The sequence below is a fragment of the Cotesia typhae genome, unplaced genomic scaffold (assembly GCF_013202065.1).
Source record: "Cotesia typhae breed Kobodo isofemale line unplaced genomic scaffold, CoteBio_Ctyphae scaffold_152, whole genome shotgun sequence".
In the NCBI taxonomy this organism is placed as follows: domain Eukaryota; kingdom Metazoa; phylum Arthropoda; class Insecta; order Hymenoptera; family Braconidae; genus Cotesia; species Cotesia typhae.
The window spans coordinates 7,614,213-7,634,271 of record NW_027423776.1 but is presented as its reverse complement, the minus strand read 5'-3'; the positions used below and the strand labels follow the sequence as shown (position 1 = coordinate 7,634,271).

General features: G+C 31.2%; 3 protein-coding genes across 4 annotated transcripts; 1 reads left to right on the top strand and 2 right to left on the bottom strand.

Moving 5' to 3' along the window:
- Positions 1–353: 353 nt before the first annotated feature.
- On the bottom strand, positions 354–5,610 carry LOC141535892 (uncharacterized). 2 transcript variants are annotated; one of them, XM_074256058.1, is made up of 3 exons: positions 5,120–5,610; positions 4,625–4,691; positions 354–4,187 (listed from the first exon to the last, which is right to left on the bottom strand). In XM_074256058.1, the coding sequence occupies exons 1-3, from the start codon at positions 5,332–5,334 to the stop codon at positions 567–569; spliced, it is 3,903 nt and encodes a 1,300-aa protein (XP_074112159.1). In that variant the 5' UTR covers positions 5,335–5,610; the 3' UTR covers positions 354–566. The 2 variants fall into 2 exon arrangements, with proteins under 2 accessions (XP_074112159.1, XP_074112158.1); XM_074256057.1 differs by having other exon boundaries at positions 4,619–4,691; positions 5,120–5,609.
- A 1,470-nt stretch (positions 5,611–7,080) lies between these two features.
- Positions 7,081–12,002, top strand: Mo25 (calcium binding protein Mo25). The gene is made up of 8 exons (XM_074257127.1): positions 7,081–7,570; positions 8,809–8,932; positions 9,001–9,168; positions 10,051–10,169; positions 10,287–10,455; positions 10,553–10,717; positions 10,814–10,918; positions 11,195–12,002. Exons 2-8 carry the CDS (start codon positions 8,831–8,833, stop codon positions 11,375–11,377), a joined length of 1,011 nt encoding a protein of 336 aa, XP_074113228.1. The 5' UTR covers positions 7,081–7,570; positions 8,809–8,830; the 3' UTR covers positions 11,378–12,002.
- Positions 11,985–19,904, bottom strand: LOC141536533 (uncharacterized). The gene is made up of 3 exons (XM_074257124.1): positions 19,507–19,904; positions 19,160–19,339; positions 11,985–18,685 (listed from the first exon to the last, which is right to left on the bottom strand). Exons 1-3 carry the CDS (start codon positions 19,516–19,518, stop codon positions 12,587–12,589), a joined length of 6,291 nt encoding a protein of 2,096 aa, XP_074113225.1. The 5' UTR covers positions 19,519–19,904; the 3' UTR covers positions 11,985–12,586.
- Between the last annotated feature and the right edge of the window lie 155 nt (positions 19,905–20,059).

Here is a 20,059-nt window from a genome sequence, read left to right as displayed (position 1 = left end):
AATTTGAAATTGTTACCTACTTATCCTTTATTAAAAAGTAGATGTGACGTTTTTATTATTGTTGCTTTCGTTGCTATGGTGACCACTATGGCAACAGTTACCATAGCAACGGTTAAATATTAATGAGTAAAATTTGTAAAAATACTAATTAATTAAATTGTCGAAAAAAAAATATTTTGATAAAAGCGCGTGAAGCGCGTTCGATTTTCTAGCCATAATAAATAATGAATCAAAACATAATAATTTTGTATTCATGTAAATAATATTTATTATACAATTAGAATATAAGTATACTAACTACAATTTCTATTAAAAGTTTACAACAAATACAATGAAAGATTTACATAGAAAAGTCGCTTTATCAATAATTGTTTATTTTTATTACATAATAACAATTGAAGATTATATGGATCAATTATTCAAAATTCAATTTTATAATAATATTATTATTTTCATTTTGTACTTTTTATAAAATATTCAGTTCCTATAAATCTAATTATTATTAATTTACTTATATATTTATTTATAATCAAATCGTAAAATGTCTACGAAAAAAACAATTATAATTACGCGTGCTGCAATAACAACTTAGCTTCTTCAAATAAACTAGTAAAAGGTTTGAGAACATCCGGGTCTTCATCTTGGTATTTATCCCGTGGATTATTAATCCTATAAAGACTATCATCAGCAATAACCAAACCGCACACTGGATCATTATTAATTTTTTCTCTAAAAAGTGCGGTGTGAATCATCGCAACATTATCAAGAAGCAATGAACCATCATTCTCATCATTATATTTACTCTTAAGTTTATTAATAAATTCATCACCGGCGTACTTGACAGAAATTCCAATCCGCTGAAAAATAGCTTTACATTGCCAACGACACTGAGCAGAGTCTTGATTAAAAGCAGGTCTCCTAGGTTGGGTCTCTTTAACCAAGCTCTCCCAATCAACACCTAACGCATCACCCAAACCTTTACCACTAGTCTTGATATCTTCCTCCAACTCACCGTCTGAAATTTCTTCAAAGTCCATGGCCTCCATATTATCCTCATCAATAGCCGTAGCCTCTGGTTGTTCATCTTTGTCCTTATCTTTTTCTTTACCAATAAAATTATTAGCATTAGCGACAGCATTAGCCGCAGCAACACTTGTTGCAGTATTACCAGCAACAGCAGCAGCAGCAGCAGCAGCAGCAGGAACACCAGGATTAGCAGACTCGTCATTAATTTGTTCAGGCGAGGCTTTACTCACCTGAACAACCTCATCATTAATTGTCGAAGATTTATTATTAGAAATATCTTTTTCAACTTCAACAGACTTTTTATCTTCAGATTCTTCATCCTCCATGTTAAGAATATCATCAGGATCATCACTGATATCACTTAAGTCACTTTCCGTGTGCCGAGTCAACGATTCCTCCAAGCACGGACGTTTCATTTCAACGACAACCGGCTGCTCCAATACATTTTTCGGCTCTAATACTTTTTCTTTAGAAAGCGATTTCTTCTGTAAGCTATCCGTAGATTTTTCGCGACTCCTCCTAGGTCTTCCCTCAGCCAATTCCATCAATTTTTTATTAATAGGCTCTTCCTTCATGCTGCCATGCAGAGAGCTCTGCTTGGATCCATGACTACCGCAGTCATCACCACGAATTTCAGGAGTGTTATACGGACCACGGCGTTTGCCATAAATATTCTCACCAATTTCCAGATCCTTGTGACGTTCATTCCTATAGGGGCCTCTCAAAGATTGATGGATCGGTTGGTTCTCCCAAGGCTTTCTGGCTTCGTTGATTTTCCAATCAGACATAGGACTGTCGTAGCGCTGAGGCCATTCCTCCTCGTGAGCCTCCGAGTGAGGAAGGCTCTCGCGGTCCCAATGATGATTCCTAGGCCGCCAGTCTCTCTCCTCCCAGTCAGCTGGAGGATACACGCGATCTCTGCTGCTGTGATCAGCCTCGTGATGCATATCCCAGTTGTCGTTGCTGCTTTCGTCTCTGGTGGGACCAGGACGTAGCTTATCGCCACTGTACATATGATGGTGCTCATCAAAAGGCCTTTCATTCTGAACCGGGTACCTGGAGGGCGGTGGTCTGTCATCATCACCAGCAGTTCCACCACCACGACCACGTCCTCGTCGTTCATTAAATGGACTGTTGAATTTACGAGTCTCGATCGGTTTTCTGCGATCCTCATCGTGTGGATGATAATCCAGGCGTACTGGCTCATCCTGCTGCTCCCAGTGATCAGAAGAGACTCTTGAATATCCACGATCAAAGTTCCTGTCAACCTCCATGCTTCTGCGAGGACTGTCTCGTCGGTCTATTTTAACCGAGGGTATTTCTTTTCTATCGTGCTCCAAGCCCGAGTGTCCGCCTCTCTCGTACCTGGTCCCGCCCTGAACCCGGCGATGTCTACTACTACCACCACCACCTCGTTCATAAATAGGATCACGTTCAGGCAAATGTTCACCCCGTGAAACAGATACATTTTTATCGACTGGCTTTTCCAATGAACGCTCCCGTGGAAAACGATCGAGCCTGTCTCGGTCAACATTTTTATGCACAGCCTCTTTGTCCATTGCACGGTCATACTTATTACTATCAAACCGTTGCGAAGAACTCTTGCTATCACGATCAGACAATTTAATGTCAGAAGCACCACGTTGATCACGACGATCTCGGGAATTATTTTTGTCATCCTTCATAACATTGTCTTTAATTCGGTCTTTATCCCTGATGTAGCGTGAATTTTTATCAACACCGCCGCTACTGTTAATCGCTACAGTCAATTCATGATCACGTTTCTGCGAGCAATCTTTGTCCCGTTCACGTTGACGCTCACGTGAAACATTGCCCCGATCAATTATATCATCGCGATCCTTGTCACGTTGATCTGAGCGCATCTGAACACGATGACGCGATTCATCTCCGCGGCTGAAATCTTTGTCACCTCGACGCTCACGGCTCTTGGCCCGACTTCGACTGTCCCCAAGATTTTTATCATCAATATCTCGCGAAGAGAGCAAACTTTTTTTCTGGCCACTGTCTTCTTGATTTGACAACCGAGACTTAAGTTCACTTTTACGCGCATCGTCACGGTCCTTGCTTCGGTCACGTTTGTGAACACTGTCACGATCTTTCCTCTCCAATTCACGTGACTTGTTCGTCGAGGATGACGATGACGAACAAGTCATGACAGCTGGAGATTTTTCGACATGACGAGCCGGAGTTACATCACGTTTAGACCTCGAAGGCTTGTCAGGAGTTCGGCTCCGGCGAAGTTTAGTTGGCGTTTCTTTTAATTGTTTAGGACGTTCTATCGGCGGTGTCCGTGATATGTGATCTTTTTCTTTGGGCCTTACTTTAGGCCTTACTTTATCATCGTTTTTCTTTTCATCCCCTCGGCTTTTATTTTTCTCCAGCTCTTTTCCCATTTTTTCAACATTTTTAAGATTTTTCGGAGTTTCCTTAGCGGCGCTACTACTGTCCTCAGACTCACGACTTTTGCGATAGTGGCGTTCGCGTTCGTCTTTGCTGGATTTACCCTTGGGTGATTCACTGCGATTTCTCTCCTTAGCTTTAGTCGTGTGAACTGCCACAGAAAGAGGTGACCGTGTCCTAGAAACTGAATTGTGTTTCCTGCCTACACTCACAGCAGCAGTTGCTTTCTTTATCGGCTTAGAAACATCTTTTTTAACTGGACTGTCAACTCTGCGCTTCTTTTTGACGGGAATTTTGTCGCTCTTACTACTATTGAGACGTTTTAATTTTAGTTTTTTTTTACCACGATCCTTGTCATCTTCGTAGTCCGACGAGGCACTGTGATGCCGTTTAGTTTTTATTTTCTTGAGTTTTTTATTGCGAGAATCAGACGTTGAGCTGGATGACGAGTCGTCGCTCGACGAACTGCTGCTACTGCTCGATGAACTGGAGCTACGTGAACTAGATGACGAACTCATAACGCGTTTTTTATGCTTTACTTTATCCTTGCCATGTATCTCCTTATCTTTCTTCATTTGTAACTCCAATTCGCGTTGCAGCAATTGACGCCTACGCTCCAGCACCTTTTCGTCCTCGTACTCCAGATCTGTTTGATTCCACTCCTCAATGTTCAAATCAGGACTGTGTGATGTTTTCTTCACTACTTTTGATGTGATTCTTTTAAAAGGATCTTCCTTACCCTGTTAAAAATTTTAATATTTTATTCATTTTTATTCATTGATCATTTTTTATAGTTAATAGTTAACGGAGTAACTTTGGATTTTTTGTAAATTATTTTTAGTTTCCAAAATTATACAAATCTTTTTTTATTATAAAATTAAAATTCAAAATTTTATAACTAAAAAATATTCAAAGAATTTACAGCAAAAAAACTTTTTAAAATTATGAATAGTTTTGAATTGACGGGCACAACCAATATACTTCAATTTCTCTAAATAAAAAAATTTTTAAATAAATTGACTTCTCGTGACAATGTGACTAATTAATCAATTAATCCAAAGTAGTTATCAATCATCAACAACTTTCAGTAACTCTTGACTAGACTCTGGTACCCTGAGTCCAAAGCTTCTCCGAATAACTGTAACTTGAAAATAATTGTCAGAATAGTTACCCCTACGTTAGCATTTGAAGTATCCCTTTTAGCTCTTTTAGAAGGACTAATTAATGTATGAGTATTAGCATATCTGAAAACAAAAAAAAATAAAAATTAATTTAGCAAGTATTTAATTATTTTTAAAATTTTTGTAACAAACAATTACGGCAAAAAAAAAAAAAAAAAAAAAAAAAAAAAAAAAATGGACATTTAGAAATTTATTAAAAAAATTAAAAAAATGATCAATTGACTGCTAACTTTAATGTCATAAAAAATAATAATACTAAAAAGTTAGCTGACGATTTTAATTTTTTGATTATTTTTCATTTATTAAATTAGAACTAAAAAATATTTTTTAAAAATTGCAATTTTAGTTTTTCAAGTTTTTGACAATTGACATTTTTTAAAATGTTTTTTAATAAAAAAAAATTCTTAAAATTTTTAGATGTCGGCTAACTTAATTTTCATAAAAAATAAATTTTTTGGATAAAAAAAAAAACAATTAAAAAAAATACATACTTGCAAGTTTTTCCATAGGAACAATTGCCATTCGATGCCCAATTACGACAATAATCAGAGGTGATACTTGGAGTAGAATTATTAGTCGCGGTTGTTGGATTAGTTGTAGTTATTGTTGGCTTAGTTCCTAACCTTTCAAACACACTTGGTCTACGCGAATCAGTATTACATTTGGTTGGGTCGACTGTTATTTTTCTTAGATTTGACTTTGACATATTATCTCACCATAAAACAATTATATTTCGAAAATGGAAGCACATAACTGCGGTATGCAAAAATACGTTTTTGTTGGTTCTTTTTTCGGTATTTATTATATTTTTTAATTTATATATATGTAGCTCTACATATACCGTTATTGACAAAAATTTTTTAAATTTCAGCAATTGTCACTGAATTTCAATTTTCTAAAACAATGAACCAAAAAAAACGATCTAAAATAAAAAAAAAAATTTAATGTAATTTACAAGTCCACTGTTTAATATATAATATAAAAATATATATACACTGTCTACCAAAAAGAATAGATAGTAGTTGTCTACAATCACAACATACTACGAGTAAAAATGCTCCGAAAATTAACCAGAAAGTCGGAGTGCCAATTTTTAGTTACTAAAAAAATCCACTAGAGTTTTGAAACAGCTGCGCACTCTGGCGGGAAAAATATAAATTTGAAAAAAAAAATTTATTGGCAGCCGTGTTATGTCGCAATAACTATAATGCTTTGGGTTGCATCTGGCAGGTGACACTACTTGTCAGATAAAACAGAATTTGAATATGTTAATTAGTTACATTTATAATTTAAATTTATATTTATATTTTATATAGATTTAGAATTTCTATTTGATTTAATTGCTGAGTTTGGTCGTTGAGTGCACACGTGTCTTCGAAAGAGAAACTTTAGTCTCAAGAAAATAATACAAAGGAATATAGTATTAGGTTCTGAAAAACCATAAAATCTTCGAGTAAACACAGAACATGTCCTTGTCACATTGACAACTTCAAGTCCTTAAAAGAAAAGCCATAAAAGACACGTGTGGAAAGTCAACGGTCTCTTGTTCTCTAAAAAAAAAAAAAAAAAAAAACAAGGCACTTGAACTGAATTTAACAACAAATAAATAAATAATAACTTATTTATCCACTTTATTTTAAGTAATTAAATAACATAAATAATGAGTATTTAGACGCTACAACATGTGTATATATGTATGGATTTAATGTCACAATGGTTTTAGACAAATTTAATTACATATTAGAATAATTGAATAGTAAATGGTATTAAATTGAATTTAGAAATGATTAGCAAATATTTAAGTAAAATCCGCATCTGATATAATTTATTGACCTAGGTTTCCCTAGGTCGCTGTGCTGAATTTAAAGCCAGGTAAATACAAGTACATGAATATGTAAGCCGGCCGCAGCCGCAAATAATAAGTGTTATATAAGTACATGTAAGATAGTATATTACGCACTATGTATAAGGGTAGTTCTAGCAATAGTATAAGTGTATACGTGTAACCATAGTGGGGGAAAGTGAAGCTGAGGAGTCAGAGTTTAAGACTTTGTGACTTCACTTCTCCCCGAGAGCTGTAACTATTCACTCCATCTCTCCGATTTCTAAATAAACATCAACATAAAGTTCAATTGAACTCTTATCATTTAAAAATCATACCTTGCCACACAATCTCAATGAGTAAATTTTTTAGTATATTTCAAATTAAATTATAAAATCAAATCCCGCGTGACAATAAACAACCCACTTGTCCACGAGGTGTCATCATCAGCGAATCTAGTAACCTCGCAGGACATAACAGCAGTGTGGCCAGATCGTGCTCTTTTCTTACCCCCACTTTGTAGGACACTCTCATCTGACTACATTGAAAGCGGTACAAAGTGGGGGTAAAAAAATCGCACGATCTGGCCACACTGCATAACAGCCGTATCACCTACGTCAGTTTCATGAGCACTGTTCATGAGTGAGGAACTCAAGACCAGCTTGAGTTTGATAAAAAAAAAAATAAGTAATTTAGTTATATGTATACGATGTATTAATATATATAGATATACACCTATATTTATTTCGATATTTAATAATTCAATCATAAATAATTTATTGAATTTTCCACAATAGTAAATTTAAATTATTTAAAAAAAATCAACTCACAAGTCGTTTATTATTTTTATTTAAATGTGTGATAGATAAAAGCATTTTGTTGTTGAGCTCATTTTTAACGTGTTTTTTTTATCGACGAAAAATTATTTATTTGTCACGAGATACCTTCACTACACTTATACACACATAACTAGTACGCCTTACACATCAATAATAAATGATCTATTAGTGAAAAAAAAACAACATTGAGATTGAAACAATTGTGGAGAAAATTTTTTTATCTAGTGCCAGTGATAAATAACCACTGCGTACAATTTTATCATTTGGATTTTAATTGAATGGTAAAATTAATTATTAGTTTAAGTATAATTTTTTATTGCGTAATTTTTTTTTTCATTAAATATAGGTTATAATTGTAATTTATAATTTATCTAGCATTGTGCATGTTTATTATTATCTATATCTGTAAATTAATGTCGAGATATTTAAGAACTAGACTACTTATTTTGTTATTAAAATTAATATTTCCTATAATTTATCTTTATACTTGGCATCATTTCTAAAATTTCAATTTCTCTGCATTCTTCGAGCTACTTTCACAACCAAATTATTGATATTTTTTTATAATATATATCTATATATATAACACATATATGTGTGTAGGTATATAAAATATATATATATATATATATATATATATATATATAGGTATATATTATAATATAACAAAGTAAAGGATGATTCATAGCTTAGACTTTTTGAATATTTGTTTCAATAAATTTGTGATCAATAGTTTTATTAAATATTTTATAAATTTATTTATTTATTGTCTTTATTAAACGATTATTTGTAATTATCTTATTATGTTTAAACGCTCGGTACTTGTGTAATTTTAAATAGCTCAATATTGTAAATATACATATAAGTATGTAATTTATAAAATTAAGATGTTCTGACTATTTACGTATGATTGTACGTAATTTATATCATATACATCTTAGTCATTAATTTTATAAATTGATTAAATTTATTGCTGCAGTATGTTTATATTTATACTTTGTAATACACAGTATTTATAGAACAAGTTTAGTTAATGTTTATAAATATTTTTTTTTTTATTTTATCTAATTTAATTTTATAATTTAATTATTTAAATTTTCTTTTTAATTAATTTAAAAAATAAATTGAATAAATAAATTTAAAAAAAATTAAATAATTAAATTAAAAAAAAAAAATTTATAAATTATAAAATATAATTTAAATTATTGATCAAAAATTTTTTTAGTTTTATAAATAAAAAAAAAATTTTTTTCAATTTGTGAAATTTAATTGTTGAGTAATCTCGTAATAAAAAATTAATCTTCTAATTTTCGTTATCTTAAAACTCTTAACAACTCTTAGTTTTAATCTTTTCAGTTCTGCTAATTACATTATTAATAACTACTCGCATAATGATATTTAATTCTGACGCTAATGACATTGGTGAACATTTAAATACTTAAAAAGAAATTATCTTAAGATTTTAGTGACTAAGCTATTTAAGAAAAATAATAATGAATAAATAATTTACATTTCAAAGGTTTGTATCCTGTAACAACACCATGCCGCTCTTTGGAAAATCCCAAAAAAGTCCTGCTGAAGTCGTCAAGGCTTTAAAGGAAGCCGTCAATGCTCTTGAGCGTGGCGATAAAAAAGTTGAAAAGGTAAAATAAATTCTATAATTATGTAAGAAAAATTTATTTATATTTATTAATTACGATTTTTATTACAGGCGCAAGAAGATGTAAGCAAAAATCTGGTTCACATTAAAAATATGCTGTACGGCACTGCTGAAACAGAGCCTCAAGCTGATATTGTTGTAGCACAACTTGCACAAGAATTGTACAACAGTAATTTATTGCTCTTACTTGTACAAAATTTAAGTCGCATTGATTTTGAGGTAAATATATATTTTTTTAACAGTATGTAAATAAATATCTTATTTAAATTATGATACTGAAGTTAACTATCAGCTGTTAATTTTTTTTATTTATAAAATAAATAAATTACAGTAAAAAATTTTTCTAAAAATTTCTACTTGCAATTTTATTTTAATTGAAAAAAACAAATCAACTCTGATTAATGAATATGATACTAAAATTGAGACATCTGATCATTTTTAGAATTTTTTTAACAAACAAATGATAGCAAGAAAATTTTATAGAAAAATTTCATCTTTAAAAGCTCTAAAAAATTATAAATGATTTTTTTATGAATAATTTTCTATGCCTAATTTATTTTTCAAGCAAAATTTTTTTTTTAATTTTCACATGTACAATTTTTTTATTAAATTTTTTTCACAATAATTTTATTTCTATGAAATTGAAAAATAAAAAAATTTTTAAGTCAGTTAACTTCAGTGTCATTTTAAATTAACAAAAATTAAATAGTTTTACATCTAATGTAAAATAAATTGTACTACCGTCGGTATAAATTAATTTGGACGTCACTGATAATTAAGTTGGACGGCGTCTAGACCGTAGATTCTGAGGTTTCCCGACTTAACTAAAAATCCTTTTTATTGACTGTCGCAAAATCCGGCGCCATATTATTATAAATTAATTTTAAAACTACGTACTCAGTAATTAGTACAAATTTAATCAATATAAACAATCAGCATTCAATTCCCGTGCTCATAATGTTTATTTTGGCACGATTCCATTTACACTCTCCAACTAACAATATCCCATTGTTTTTCCTAATATATATATGTGGATAAATTGTTTTTTTATTGTTAAAAAAATATTGTAATTAATTATTTAATGATTTATTTATTTAATAGGGCAAGAAAGATGTTGCTCAAGTATTCAATAACATTTTACGAAGACAAATCGGCACCAGATCACCAACAGTCGAGTATATTTGTACGAAACCTGAGATACTGTTTACACTTATGTCTGGGTAAATAAAAATTATTTATTGAATTTTGTTTTACAAATTTAACAGATTAAATCAACAACTTCTATAATCAATAATAATAACAATAGTATAAATATTTATTAATATTATTTTTTTTAGATATGAACATCAAGATATAGCATTAAATTGCGGAACAATGTTGAGAGAGTGTGCACGATATGAAGCATTAGCTAAAATAATGATTTATTCCGATGATTTTTACAATTTTTTTAGATATGTCGAAGTATCTACATTCGACATTGCATCAGATGCCTTTTCTACTTTTAAGGTAATTTTTAATATTTTTTTATTTTTATCCAATAAATTTATTTATTTATTTTTTATATATTTATTTATTTATTTATTTATTTATTTATATGTTATAGGAATTATTAACGAGGCACAAAATATTGAGTGCTGAATTTTTAGAAGCCAATTACGACAAAGTTTTTTCACATTATCAAAGGCTATTGAATTCCGAAAATTATGTAACTCGCCGACAGAGTTTAAAACTTCTTGGTGAATTGTTATTGGACAGACACAATTTTACTGTAATTATTAATCATCCTATAAATAATTTTAAAAAAAAGTTACTGACCTATGTATTGAATTGAGGTCAGATTTTTAATTTTTTTATTATTTCTCAGGTCATGACACAATATATATCAAATCCAGATAATTTAAAGCTTATGATGAACATGTTGAAAGAAAAATCACGTAACATACAATTTGAGGCCTTCCACGTATTCAAGGTATTTTTAATTACATTTTCAAAATACTCCATTTTTTTTTATCCTCCGACAAATAATTTCATTAAAAAAATTAATCATTGTTTATTTTTTTTTTTATATTTCATTTAATTATTAAAAATATAAATTCTACTCGTGAAAATAATTTTTTATAAAATATAATTTAAAATTTATTTTTTCCTAAAAAATGAGCACTGATATTTTGGAGATTAGTCGTTGGATTAATTCACATGGAAGTAGTCAATAATTAATGGCTAAAAATTTTTTAACGCTTTATAGGTATTCGTTGCTAATCCAAATAAACCGAAGCCAATATTGGACATTTTACTACGTAATCAAGAAAAATTAATTGAATTTTTAACGCGCTTCCACACCGATCGATCAGAGGATGAACAGTTTAACGATGAAAAGGCATATTTGATTAAGCAGATTAAAGAATTAAAGTCTGTACATGAAAATTAATACCCTATATTTTTTTTTCTTATTAAATATTATTAATTAATACTATTATTATTATTATTATTATTATTATTATTATTATTATTAATCATCATTATTTTTTTTCATCTAGTTGTGTAAATAAATGACAAAAAAAAACATTCACATTCATAATTATTTGTATAATAGACTTGAAATAACGTCAATACTCCAGATTAATTTCACCAATTAAATTTAAAATAATGATAAATAATTATAATAAAAACTGAACAGCCCGATGGCAGCTAAAAATTTAAAACAAAAAATAATATTAAAATCTTGTGCCTATTCTAATAATTTTTTTTTCTCAAAATAATAATAATAATTAATTAATTAATTAATATTACAACAAACATTTTAGCAATTATATATTATAATCATGGACTGTTGTATTTTGTGATACAAAAATGAATTAAAAGTGGCTAACTTTAAAGCATTTTCAAGGTCGATATAAATAATATTATCACTACAGACCGCAATTAATTTTTTATCTAAAATATTTAGCAGTTAACTGCTTCTATAAAAAAAAAAAAATAAATAAATAAATAAACGTAAATACTACAGCATTAAGTGATAAAAAATTTAGCTGTAGTTTGCTATAATAGTATAATTATTTTTCTTATTCTTTAATTCTATATTTTATTTTTTTTTCTTTGATTCTTATTTTCCCTTTCTTTTTACACTTATTATTATTATTATTATTATTATTGTTAATTTAAATAAATAAAAACGACGCTGAATTAAAGTATCACTTATTATTATTATATTAGCGAGCATCTCAGCTTCATTTATGCTAAAAAAAAAAAATTAAATTAAATTAAATAAATAAATAACAAACAAATTATTGTAATCCAATGTATATGAATAGGATTGACTGTTAAATGATGAAAAAAAAAAAAAGTAAATAATGTAACGCCAAAATAATTGTTTATTATTGTATTTATTGCAATAAAAGTATTATAAAAAAAAACAAACAAACAAATTTAATCTTAATACAACATTTCTTTTTTTTTTCTTAAAACCAATTAATTATTTTAATATTATAAATTTGTAATTTAATATAAAATTTATTTACAGCTTTGTTAAGTTTTAAAAAAATATATTCTCCCAATTGTTATTAATTATTATTTTTAATAAATTGTTATATTTAATTAATTAATTATTCATTTTAAATATTTAATTATTATTCATTTTTCAAGGAACAATATTAAAAATGTCATTTAAACTCAGTAATGCATGCGATATATTAGTAAAATATCTCGGTCGCAAATTATTTCTAACCCAATCGGGTTTTTCATTCGGCAAAATAACATCTTGCAACGAAAGAGTTTTATTTTTATTATTACCATTACCTTTTAAACTGCCATTATTTTTTTTAAGATGAGTCTCAATAGTGGATCTAATCAGCCACATAATCCGAGGTGATTGTTTAACTTGTTGAGCAAAATCATCATCACAAATAAGCAGCCAGAAAAGAGTAGCAAGATGTAAAAATAATTCGGAATTAGCCTTAACCATGGCATTCATCAATCTGGCAATAGTCTCGGTCTCATTGATATTGCGAACGTACACCGACAATGGAGCCAATTTAATAATTGTAATAAGAATACTAGTGCATCGTAAACAAACATCCATCCAGGGTAATGACCTATTTGAATTATCCAGTAAGTTATAAATTGTATCAATTAATTTCAATTCGCAGAATATTTTGCATCCTTTCGGCGACAGCCTTGTTATCGTATCGATACAAGCAAGGCACATGGACAACTGTCCAATATTTGTAGCATTCTGCAGTGTATATATGGCATTTTGAAGACGATTTGCGAGAGTGTTTGACTCGTCAGCTGTTTTAGAAGCTTGATGAACACGTTCTCGAATTTTTCGTACCTGCTCAGATTGATATTTTCTGACAACATATCCGCGATAAGCTGATTGAATAATAGCAGCTGCTCGATTTAATTTACGTTCTCGTTCAATATCTGCCGCATGTCTACGCAATTGCAATTTCAAGCGCCAGCTTTTTTGAACAAATACAGCAGCTAATTTTAGTTTTATAAAATTGCGACGAATTTTTTGACAATTGCGTATTGAACGATAACGTCGTTGAACAAATAGAGCAGCTGAACGTAGAGCCAAAAATTCATTTCTAACATTACGCGCCAATAAATACTGTCTCCATGCAATTATTATTTTAGTAACAGCTTGTTTCTTTCTTAAATACTCACGACGGACAACAATCATTCTCCACGTTGATTGGAGACATACAGCTGCATTACCGTAGCACAAGTATTGTTGACGAGCCTGCTTCATCAATTTATTCGCTCGCCAAAGAGTCTGGACTTTAGTGACTGAGTGACGTAACTCCAGATACTCATTTCTAATTTTACGCCCCAATTTACGAGCACGATAACGCTGTTGGATCATTACAGTCGTCTTCTTCAACAATTGATACTTCTGACTGGCTTCGAGTGACAATTTACGTGCACACCATTGACGCTGCAGAACTATTGCAGCGGTTCGAAGTTGCTGGTAGTCTTGCGAGAGTTTGAACATCCTCCAATTTTTTTGAATTATCACCGAGGACTTTTGACAAATTATAAACTGCGTTCTAGCAACACGGCCCAGTTTCAGAGCACGGTATCTACGCTGAAGAGTAATAGCAGCTGATCTTTGCTTCAAATAGGACTCACGAGTCTTTTTACCAATTACCCGTGCTCGCCAGTGACTTTGTAAGACAATCGCTGCATTACGTTGTCGTTTAAACTCTCTGGATGCTCTGACCCTTCTCCAATTTTTTTGAATAATTATTCCAGCTTTTTTACAAGCTTCATACTCAATTTTAACTGCCCGAGCAATTTTAATTGCCCGATATCTTCTTTGGACAATAATCGCTGCCTTTTTTTGTTTAATAAAAGCCTCTAGGATTTTAAATCCAACAACTCTGGCTCTCCATCTTCTTTGAATTACTACAGCAGCTTTATTTCTCTTTAAAGCATTTAAATATTTACGTCTAGCTAATACCATTCTCCAAAAAGCTTGGACTTTAATCGCACTGCTTCTCATCTTCAAGTACTCTTGTCTTGCAGAATTGCCAATAATTTTAGCTCGCCAGCCTCTTTGTATCACGATCGCAGCTCTGCGCTCCGTTGAATATTTAGCTTTACACTCTTTCGTTATCTTCAGACAACGCCACCAGCTTTGAATAAATTTCGCAGCTTCTTTCTGTCTCACATACTCTTGTCTAACAATTTTCGAGTATTTAGCATTACTGTACCACCCTTCAATTTTTACCACCGCTGATTTAAGCTGCAAATAATTTATCCTTTGCTTTTTCATCTTCCAAGTTTTCTGGACTAATATCGCAGATGTTTTAATAGCTAAGAATTTTTCTCTGATACTGCGTGTTATCAAAAGACTTCTCCACCATCTTTGACAAATAATAACAGTATTACGTTGCAAGCGATACTGACGAGCTACTCTGACCATTCTCCACCAAGATTGAATAATTCTCGCAGCTTTACAATTCGATTTAAACCTCTTAACATAATTTTTAGTGTCATGATATCTCTTCCAGGCTTTTTTAATAACAGCCGCACTTTTTTTGACAGTCAAAAATTGCTCGAGTTGAGTATCTCTTAATTTACAAGCTACCCACCTGGATTCAATTACTCTGACAGCATCTTTTTTTAAAAGATAATCATTTCTAACACGCTTACCAATCAAGTAACTTCTCCACCAGGTTTGTATTTTAACAGTAGCTCTGGTAATTTTAAAATAACGCGTGCGCTCTTGAATCATTAATCTCTTAGCTCGCCATTTAGATTGTACGAAAACAGTAGCAGCTTTAAATTTTTTATAATAATTATAAGTTGAAGATTTTAATGAGACAGCACGCCACCACTGCTGTATAATTATCGCAGCTTGTTTAATTCTGAGATAATTATTCCTTTCTCTTCTCATGATAACCACAGCACGCCATTGAATCTGTACAGTAATAACAGCTTCACGTTTACGCTGAAGGTCCTCCAAGTAAGGACGAGTAGAACATATTCTTCTAAACCATCTTTGAATACAAACAGCTGCGGCTTTTTTATCCAAAAATTCACGACGATCTTGGAGCATTTGTTTTTTACACAACCAGTATTGCTGTACAAATCTCGTTGATTTTTCTAATTGAACCAGGAAAATAGCACGCTCTTCACGCAATTTTTTTAATAATTTTCTCGCACAATAACATCTCCATGTACGTTGAATCATCGCTGCGGCGTTATTTTTTCTGTTAGACAAATAACGTTTGACACGAATGTACCAAAGTTTTGTTTTCCACCAAGTTTGTAGAGTAATTGAAGCTTTTTCATAACGTGGAGCTTGAAATTTGTAAATTATTTGCCACAAAAGTGATAGTGTTTTTTCACGATGACCATCAGCAATACTTTTGGCGTCAATATCACCAGCAATAGTGTACCCAGCTTGCAATAATGCTGTAAGTGCTAATTCAACATTAAATACCTTTTGCAAACGTGATATCGCTGGTACACGACACCGTTCAGTCAACGTTTTATCACCCTTTATTAATTCCATTACACGACACAGTCGTACTCCGTCACGTAAATCAACGGCAATGTCTTTAACCGCATAATCAAATTCATCAATATAATTTTGCTTATGAGTAACAGTATAACCGTGAGTACGTAAAATCTTGGTGATATCTCCAACACCGCTCAATAAATGCCGTGAAAATGTCAATAATATTTCTCGGCTATCCTTGTAATTAGCTTTTTTCAAAAACAAGCACGGATCATACCCAATTAATTTATTTCTCTTGATATAGTCCAAGAAGTAAACTAAAAAGAAAAATTTCTTTAGTATAAATTTGTTCATGTGCCCTTGAAATTCTGGAATGCGTAATGTTGTTATATTTTGCAATGAGTAAGTTTTCACAAGATACGGGTCTGTAAAAAATCGCATCATGATAAATTTCGTCAAGCCAATAATATCACTGTTTGAATGTAAGTTAATTTGCTCATTGTAAATAACTTCCAGCCCGATTCTCAACCACAAAGGATTGTAGCTCAAAAATAATTGAAGAATTTCTTTTTGCAATCCAATATCACGATGCAAATCCCGATCTTGTCTGATAACAAACAGACCCTTGTTTATACAAGCTGTTAAATTTGCTAATACACTCGTTACTTCTCCATTTCTGAACATAGCAACGGCAGCTTTGCGAAGAGAATTAAGACGAGTGTTTGTGTGGTACCTCGCAGATACTTTTTCTTTAGTTTCTGCTAAAACATTTTCTTTAGAGCGACAAGACTGCCAAATTTTACCTACGTCTATTGGTGCTTCCTCGACGTCTGTATCAAGCTGCTCCGGAGGTGTCATTAGTCTATTGAGCCATTTAGTGTACTCTTGCTCTTGTTTGACTAAGAAATTTTCATCATAATAAAGACTCATACTTAGGAACGGATCGCTTTTCATCGTTACATACGGATTATGCACTTGAGCAATTATATTATCAGGACTGTATATTTTTACAGGACCATTTTTATCTTTGCCTTTCATGGGTTTGTTGGTACTGCTGGTGGTATTAGTTACTGACTTGACTAGCCCTGACAATGACAAAGTAGACATACGTACACCAGGAATAGATAAATTCCCTTTCTTCACGTTATACTGGACTTTTTTCTTGTTCAACATGCTACTTTGAGTTACTTTTTCCTTCATTATTTTATTATGTTTGATCGGCGAGGGTTTCTTCATTAATTCAGATCGGCGCAGTCGTCTCGGAGGCGATATTTCAATACAGCGTGCTTCTACTTGATCTGTACTCGAAGACTCACTTGGTGGTGAATGAACAATTTTAGGTTTCGCTACCCGATAAGTTTGTGTTTTGCGTAAATATGATTCTTCACTTATCTTCTCAAGATTACACCTGCTGCGAGAAATTTGATGCGAAGGTGTGTTACCAAAAATATAATCTTGATTTTGATTATCTCTGACCCATAAATCAGCCTCGAGAACATCCCTGGCGCTAGCATTATCTCCATTTCTAAGACTCTGAGATAAACTCAGTCTCGATTGATCAAAAGATACCGGTGATGATGATAAATTTTTTTTCAACTCACCAGAAGTTATTGTTGACGATGAATTTCTGATATTCAAAGTTTTATCAGTGGAGTTATTATTTACTTGAACGCTTCTTGATTCTAATTGATGATGCGGAGGTTGAGTTAATTGAATACTCTCATTGTTATTACCAGGAGATGGCAATAATTCATAAGTGCTGTTCAATTTGTATGAATTAAGAGAACCTTTTTCGCCGATGCTAAAAGAGAGGTTCGACTGAATTGAAAAGTATTCTGTGCCATTGCTGCTTGGTGAATAATAATCAGGCGACTTGATCTTTACTGGAGTTATAAAGTTTATACTGTCAATTATTGTGGAAAAATTGTGTGGCCCGTTGTTAGGTTTTTGGCAACTTGGTGGAGACAAGGAATCATCGAAGGTTTCTTCTAGGCATTCTGCAGACTCCTGATCAATAACAATCATGCGCTCAGTAAATTTTGGCTGGGGATTTAAATAAGTTTCTCGACGTAGATGCTGCCCGTCGTTGATCGGCGAACTTATCCGGGAGTCTCGGGGTGAGAATTCAACGTCCGTTGCTTCCAACACATGGATGTCAGGCAAATCGTTCGAAGAATGTAAGCCTATAGCAACGACTGTGTCGTCGTCTATTTTTATTTCGGGAATTTTTGTTCGCATTGCTGCTTGTGGCTTCAGGGGAGTTAATTGAAAATCATTAAAGTCTAGGTTTAAGTTATTTCTAACATTTTTTTGAGGCTTATTACGCAAATTATTATCTGAAACTCGAGCAGGATTAATCGTTTGGATATTTGTGACATTTTCTTTATTCTCGATGCGTTTCAATTGTGCTCCTGCTATGAATGCCGGTTTCTTAGTCACTGGGATAGAATTTATTGATGCTGAACTCACGGTAAGCTTCTTGGACTGATTTCCATACCTTGACTCATTGTTGAAATTTGTTTGAGTTAAAATTCTAGATTTGCCTTTTGTTAAATCCTTTTTGTAGGTGTCTAATGAAGTGGTTGTCAATGTAACATCATACTTGATTCGCCTGTTGTCGCAAAACTGTAAGGTGTCTCTCCAACTTCCAGCTTCTCGTGGTGTCCATGTCAAGCCGAGTTGCTCTTCACTTCCGCCATTTATCTTGATTTCATCAGCCTCCAAAACTATTAAACGTTCTGCTGGTGGTAGTTTACTTATTTTCAACTGTACAAATTAAAATTAATTTATTAATATTAATAATTAATTATTTAATGCACAGTAATAAATAAAAATGCAATGACTAAAGTTAGCCGACGTTTCTAATTTTCTGATTTTTTTTAATTTATTAAACTAGAACTAAAAAATATTTTTAAAAAATTGCGCTCAAAGTTTTTCAAGTTTTTCAACAATGTAATTTTTTTTTTTTTTTTTTTTTAATAATTTTTTCAATAAAAAAATTCTAAAAATTTGTAGATGTCGGCTAACTTAATTTTCATAATTTTCATCAATTTTTTTTCTCATTTTTTTTGCTATAATTTATTTGTTATGAAAATGATAAAAATTATCAAATATCTGCTAAATTAAGTTTTTTTTTTTTAAATAAAAATTTTAAAAATGCATAACATGTGATAAATAATTTTTTACAATATTTATCTGTTAGTTATTTTTGTCATCATTAAAAAATAAAATTCGTCTTACGATTAGCGGTCTATTGGAAGGATTGTTAATAAACAATTTAGCCGATGTAGATGTATTGACAGTTGTTTTCAAATTAATGTGAACCTGAGGTTGGAATGGGGCTAAAGTAAGAGTTGGCGGTGGCTCCTGGACATCTTTAGTTGGTTCTGCCGGTTCTTTTGACTTAGGAGTTATGTTAACCTTAAATAAATAAAATAATGTTTTATGTTTACTCAATATAAATAATCATGAAAAACGGATAAATGTTGATAATTATTTATTATTATTACGCAGATTTAATATAAAATTAATATTTTATAAGTTAGTTACTATGGTTATATTTATTTATTTAGAGTTTGTAAACTTACTTGGAAAAACATCTTGACTGCCAATAACTAATGCCGGAACTTTATCAAACATTGAAATAGTAACTGACAACAATAAAAAAAGGTAATTTAAACAGTAATTGACATTGGTAAATTAATTTAATATAAATACGCGGGAACGAATAAACAGTATCACTATGCAAGTCTAAAGACGCTTCTGATTATAATATGTAACGGTTTTTTAACAACTAAATTCAAATTTACCAGCTTTGGCTGTTTTCATGTATGACGGCGCTGAAGTTTCTATGAAAGTCAAGTGTCCCCATGAAGCAAGCGCCATCTTTACTAGCCTCTTTTTTTTAATTTTCACATGTGAAATTTTTTAATTAAATTTTGTACATAATAATTTTATTTTTATAAAATTATATTAAAAAGTAAGTTAGCCGACATCTAAACTATTTTAGAATTTTTTTTATTAATAAAATTATAACAAAAAAATTAAAAGAAAAAATTCCACGTGTAAAAAATTTGAAAAACTATGCGTGCAATTTTTTAAAAATATTTTTTTATTGTTTATTAAATTAATAAAAAAAAT

Coding starts and splice junctions, on each gene's coding strand:
- LOC141535892 (XM_074256057.1), bottom strand. CDS start 5,334: ATGTCAAAGTCAAATCTAAGAAAAATAACAGTCGACCCAACCAAATGT. Junction 4,692..5,119: donor TCCTATGGAAAAACTTGCAA/GTATGTATTTTT, acceptor TTTTGTTTTCAG/ATATGCTAATACTCATACAT. Junction 4,188..4,618: donor CTTCAAATGCTAACGTAGGG/GTAACTATTCTG, acceptor AATTTTTAACAG/GGTAAGGAAGATCCTTTTAA.
- Mo25 (XM_074257127.1), top strand. CDS start 8,831: ATGCCGCTCTTTGGAAAATCCCAAAAAAGTCCTGCTGAAGTCGTCAAG. Junction 10,456..10,552: donor ATGCCTTTTCTACTTTTAAG/GTAATTTTTAAT, acceptor TATATGTTATAG/GAATTATTAACGAGGCACAA. Junction 10,919..11,194: donor AGGCCTTCCACGTATTCAAG/GTATTTTTAATT, acceptor AACGCTTTATAG/GTATTCGTTGCTAATCCAAA.
- LOC141536533 (XM_074257124.1), bottom strand. Junction 18,686..19,159: donor CTTCCAATAGACCGCTAATC/GTAAGACGAATT, acceptor TAATTTGTACAG/TTGAAAATAAGTAAACTACC.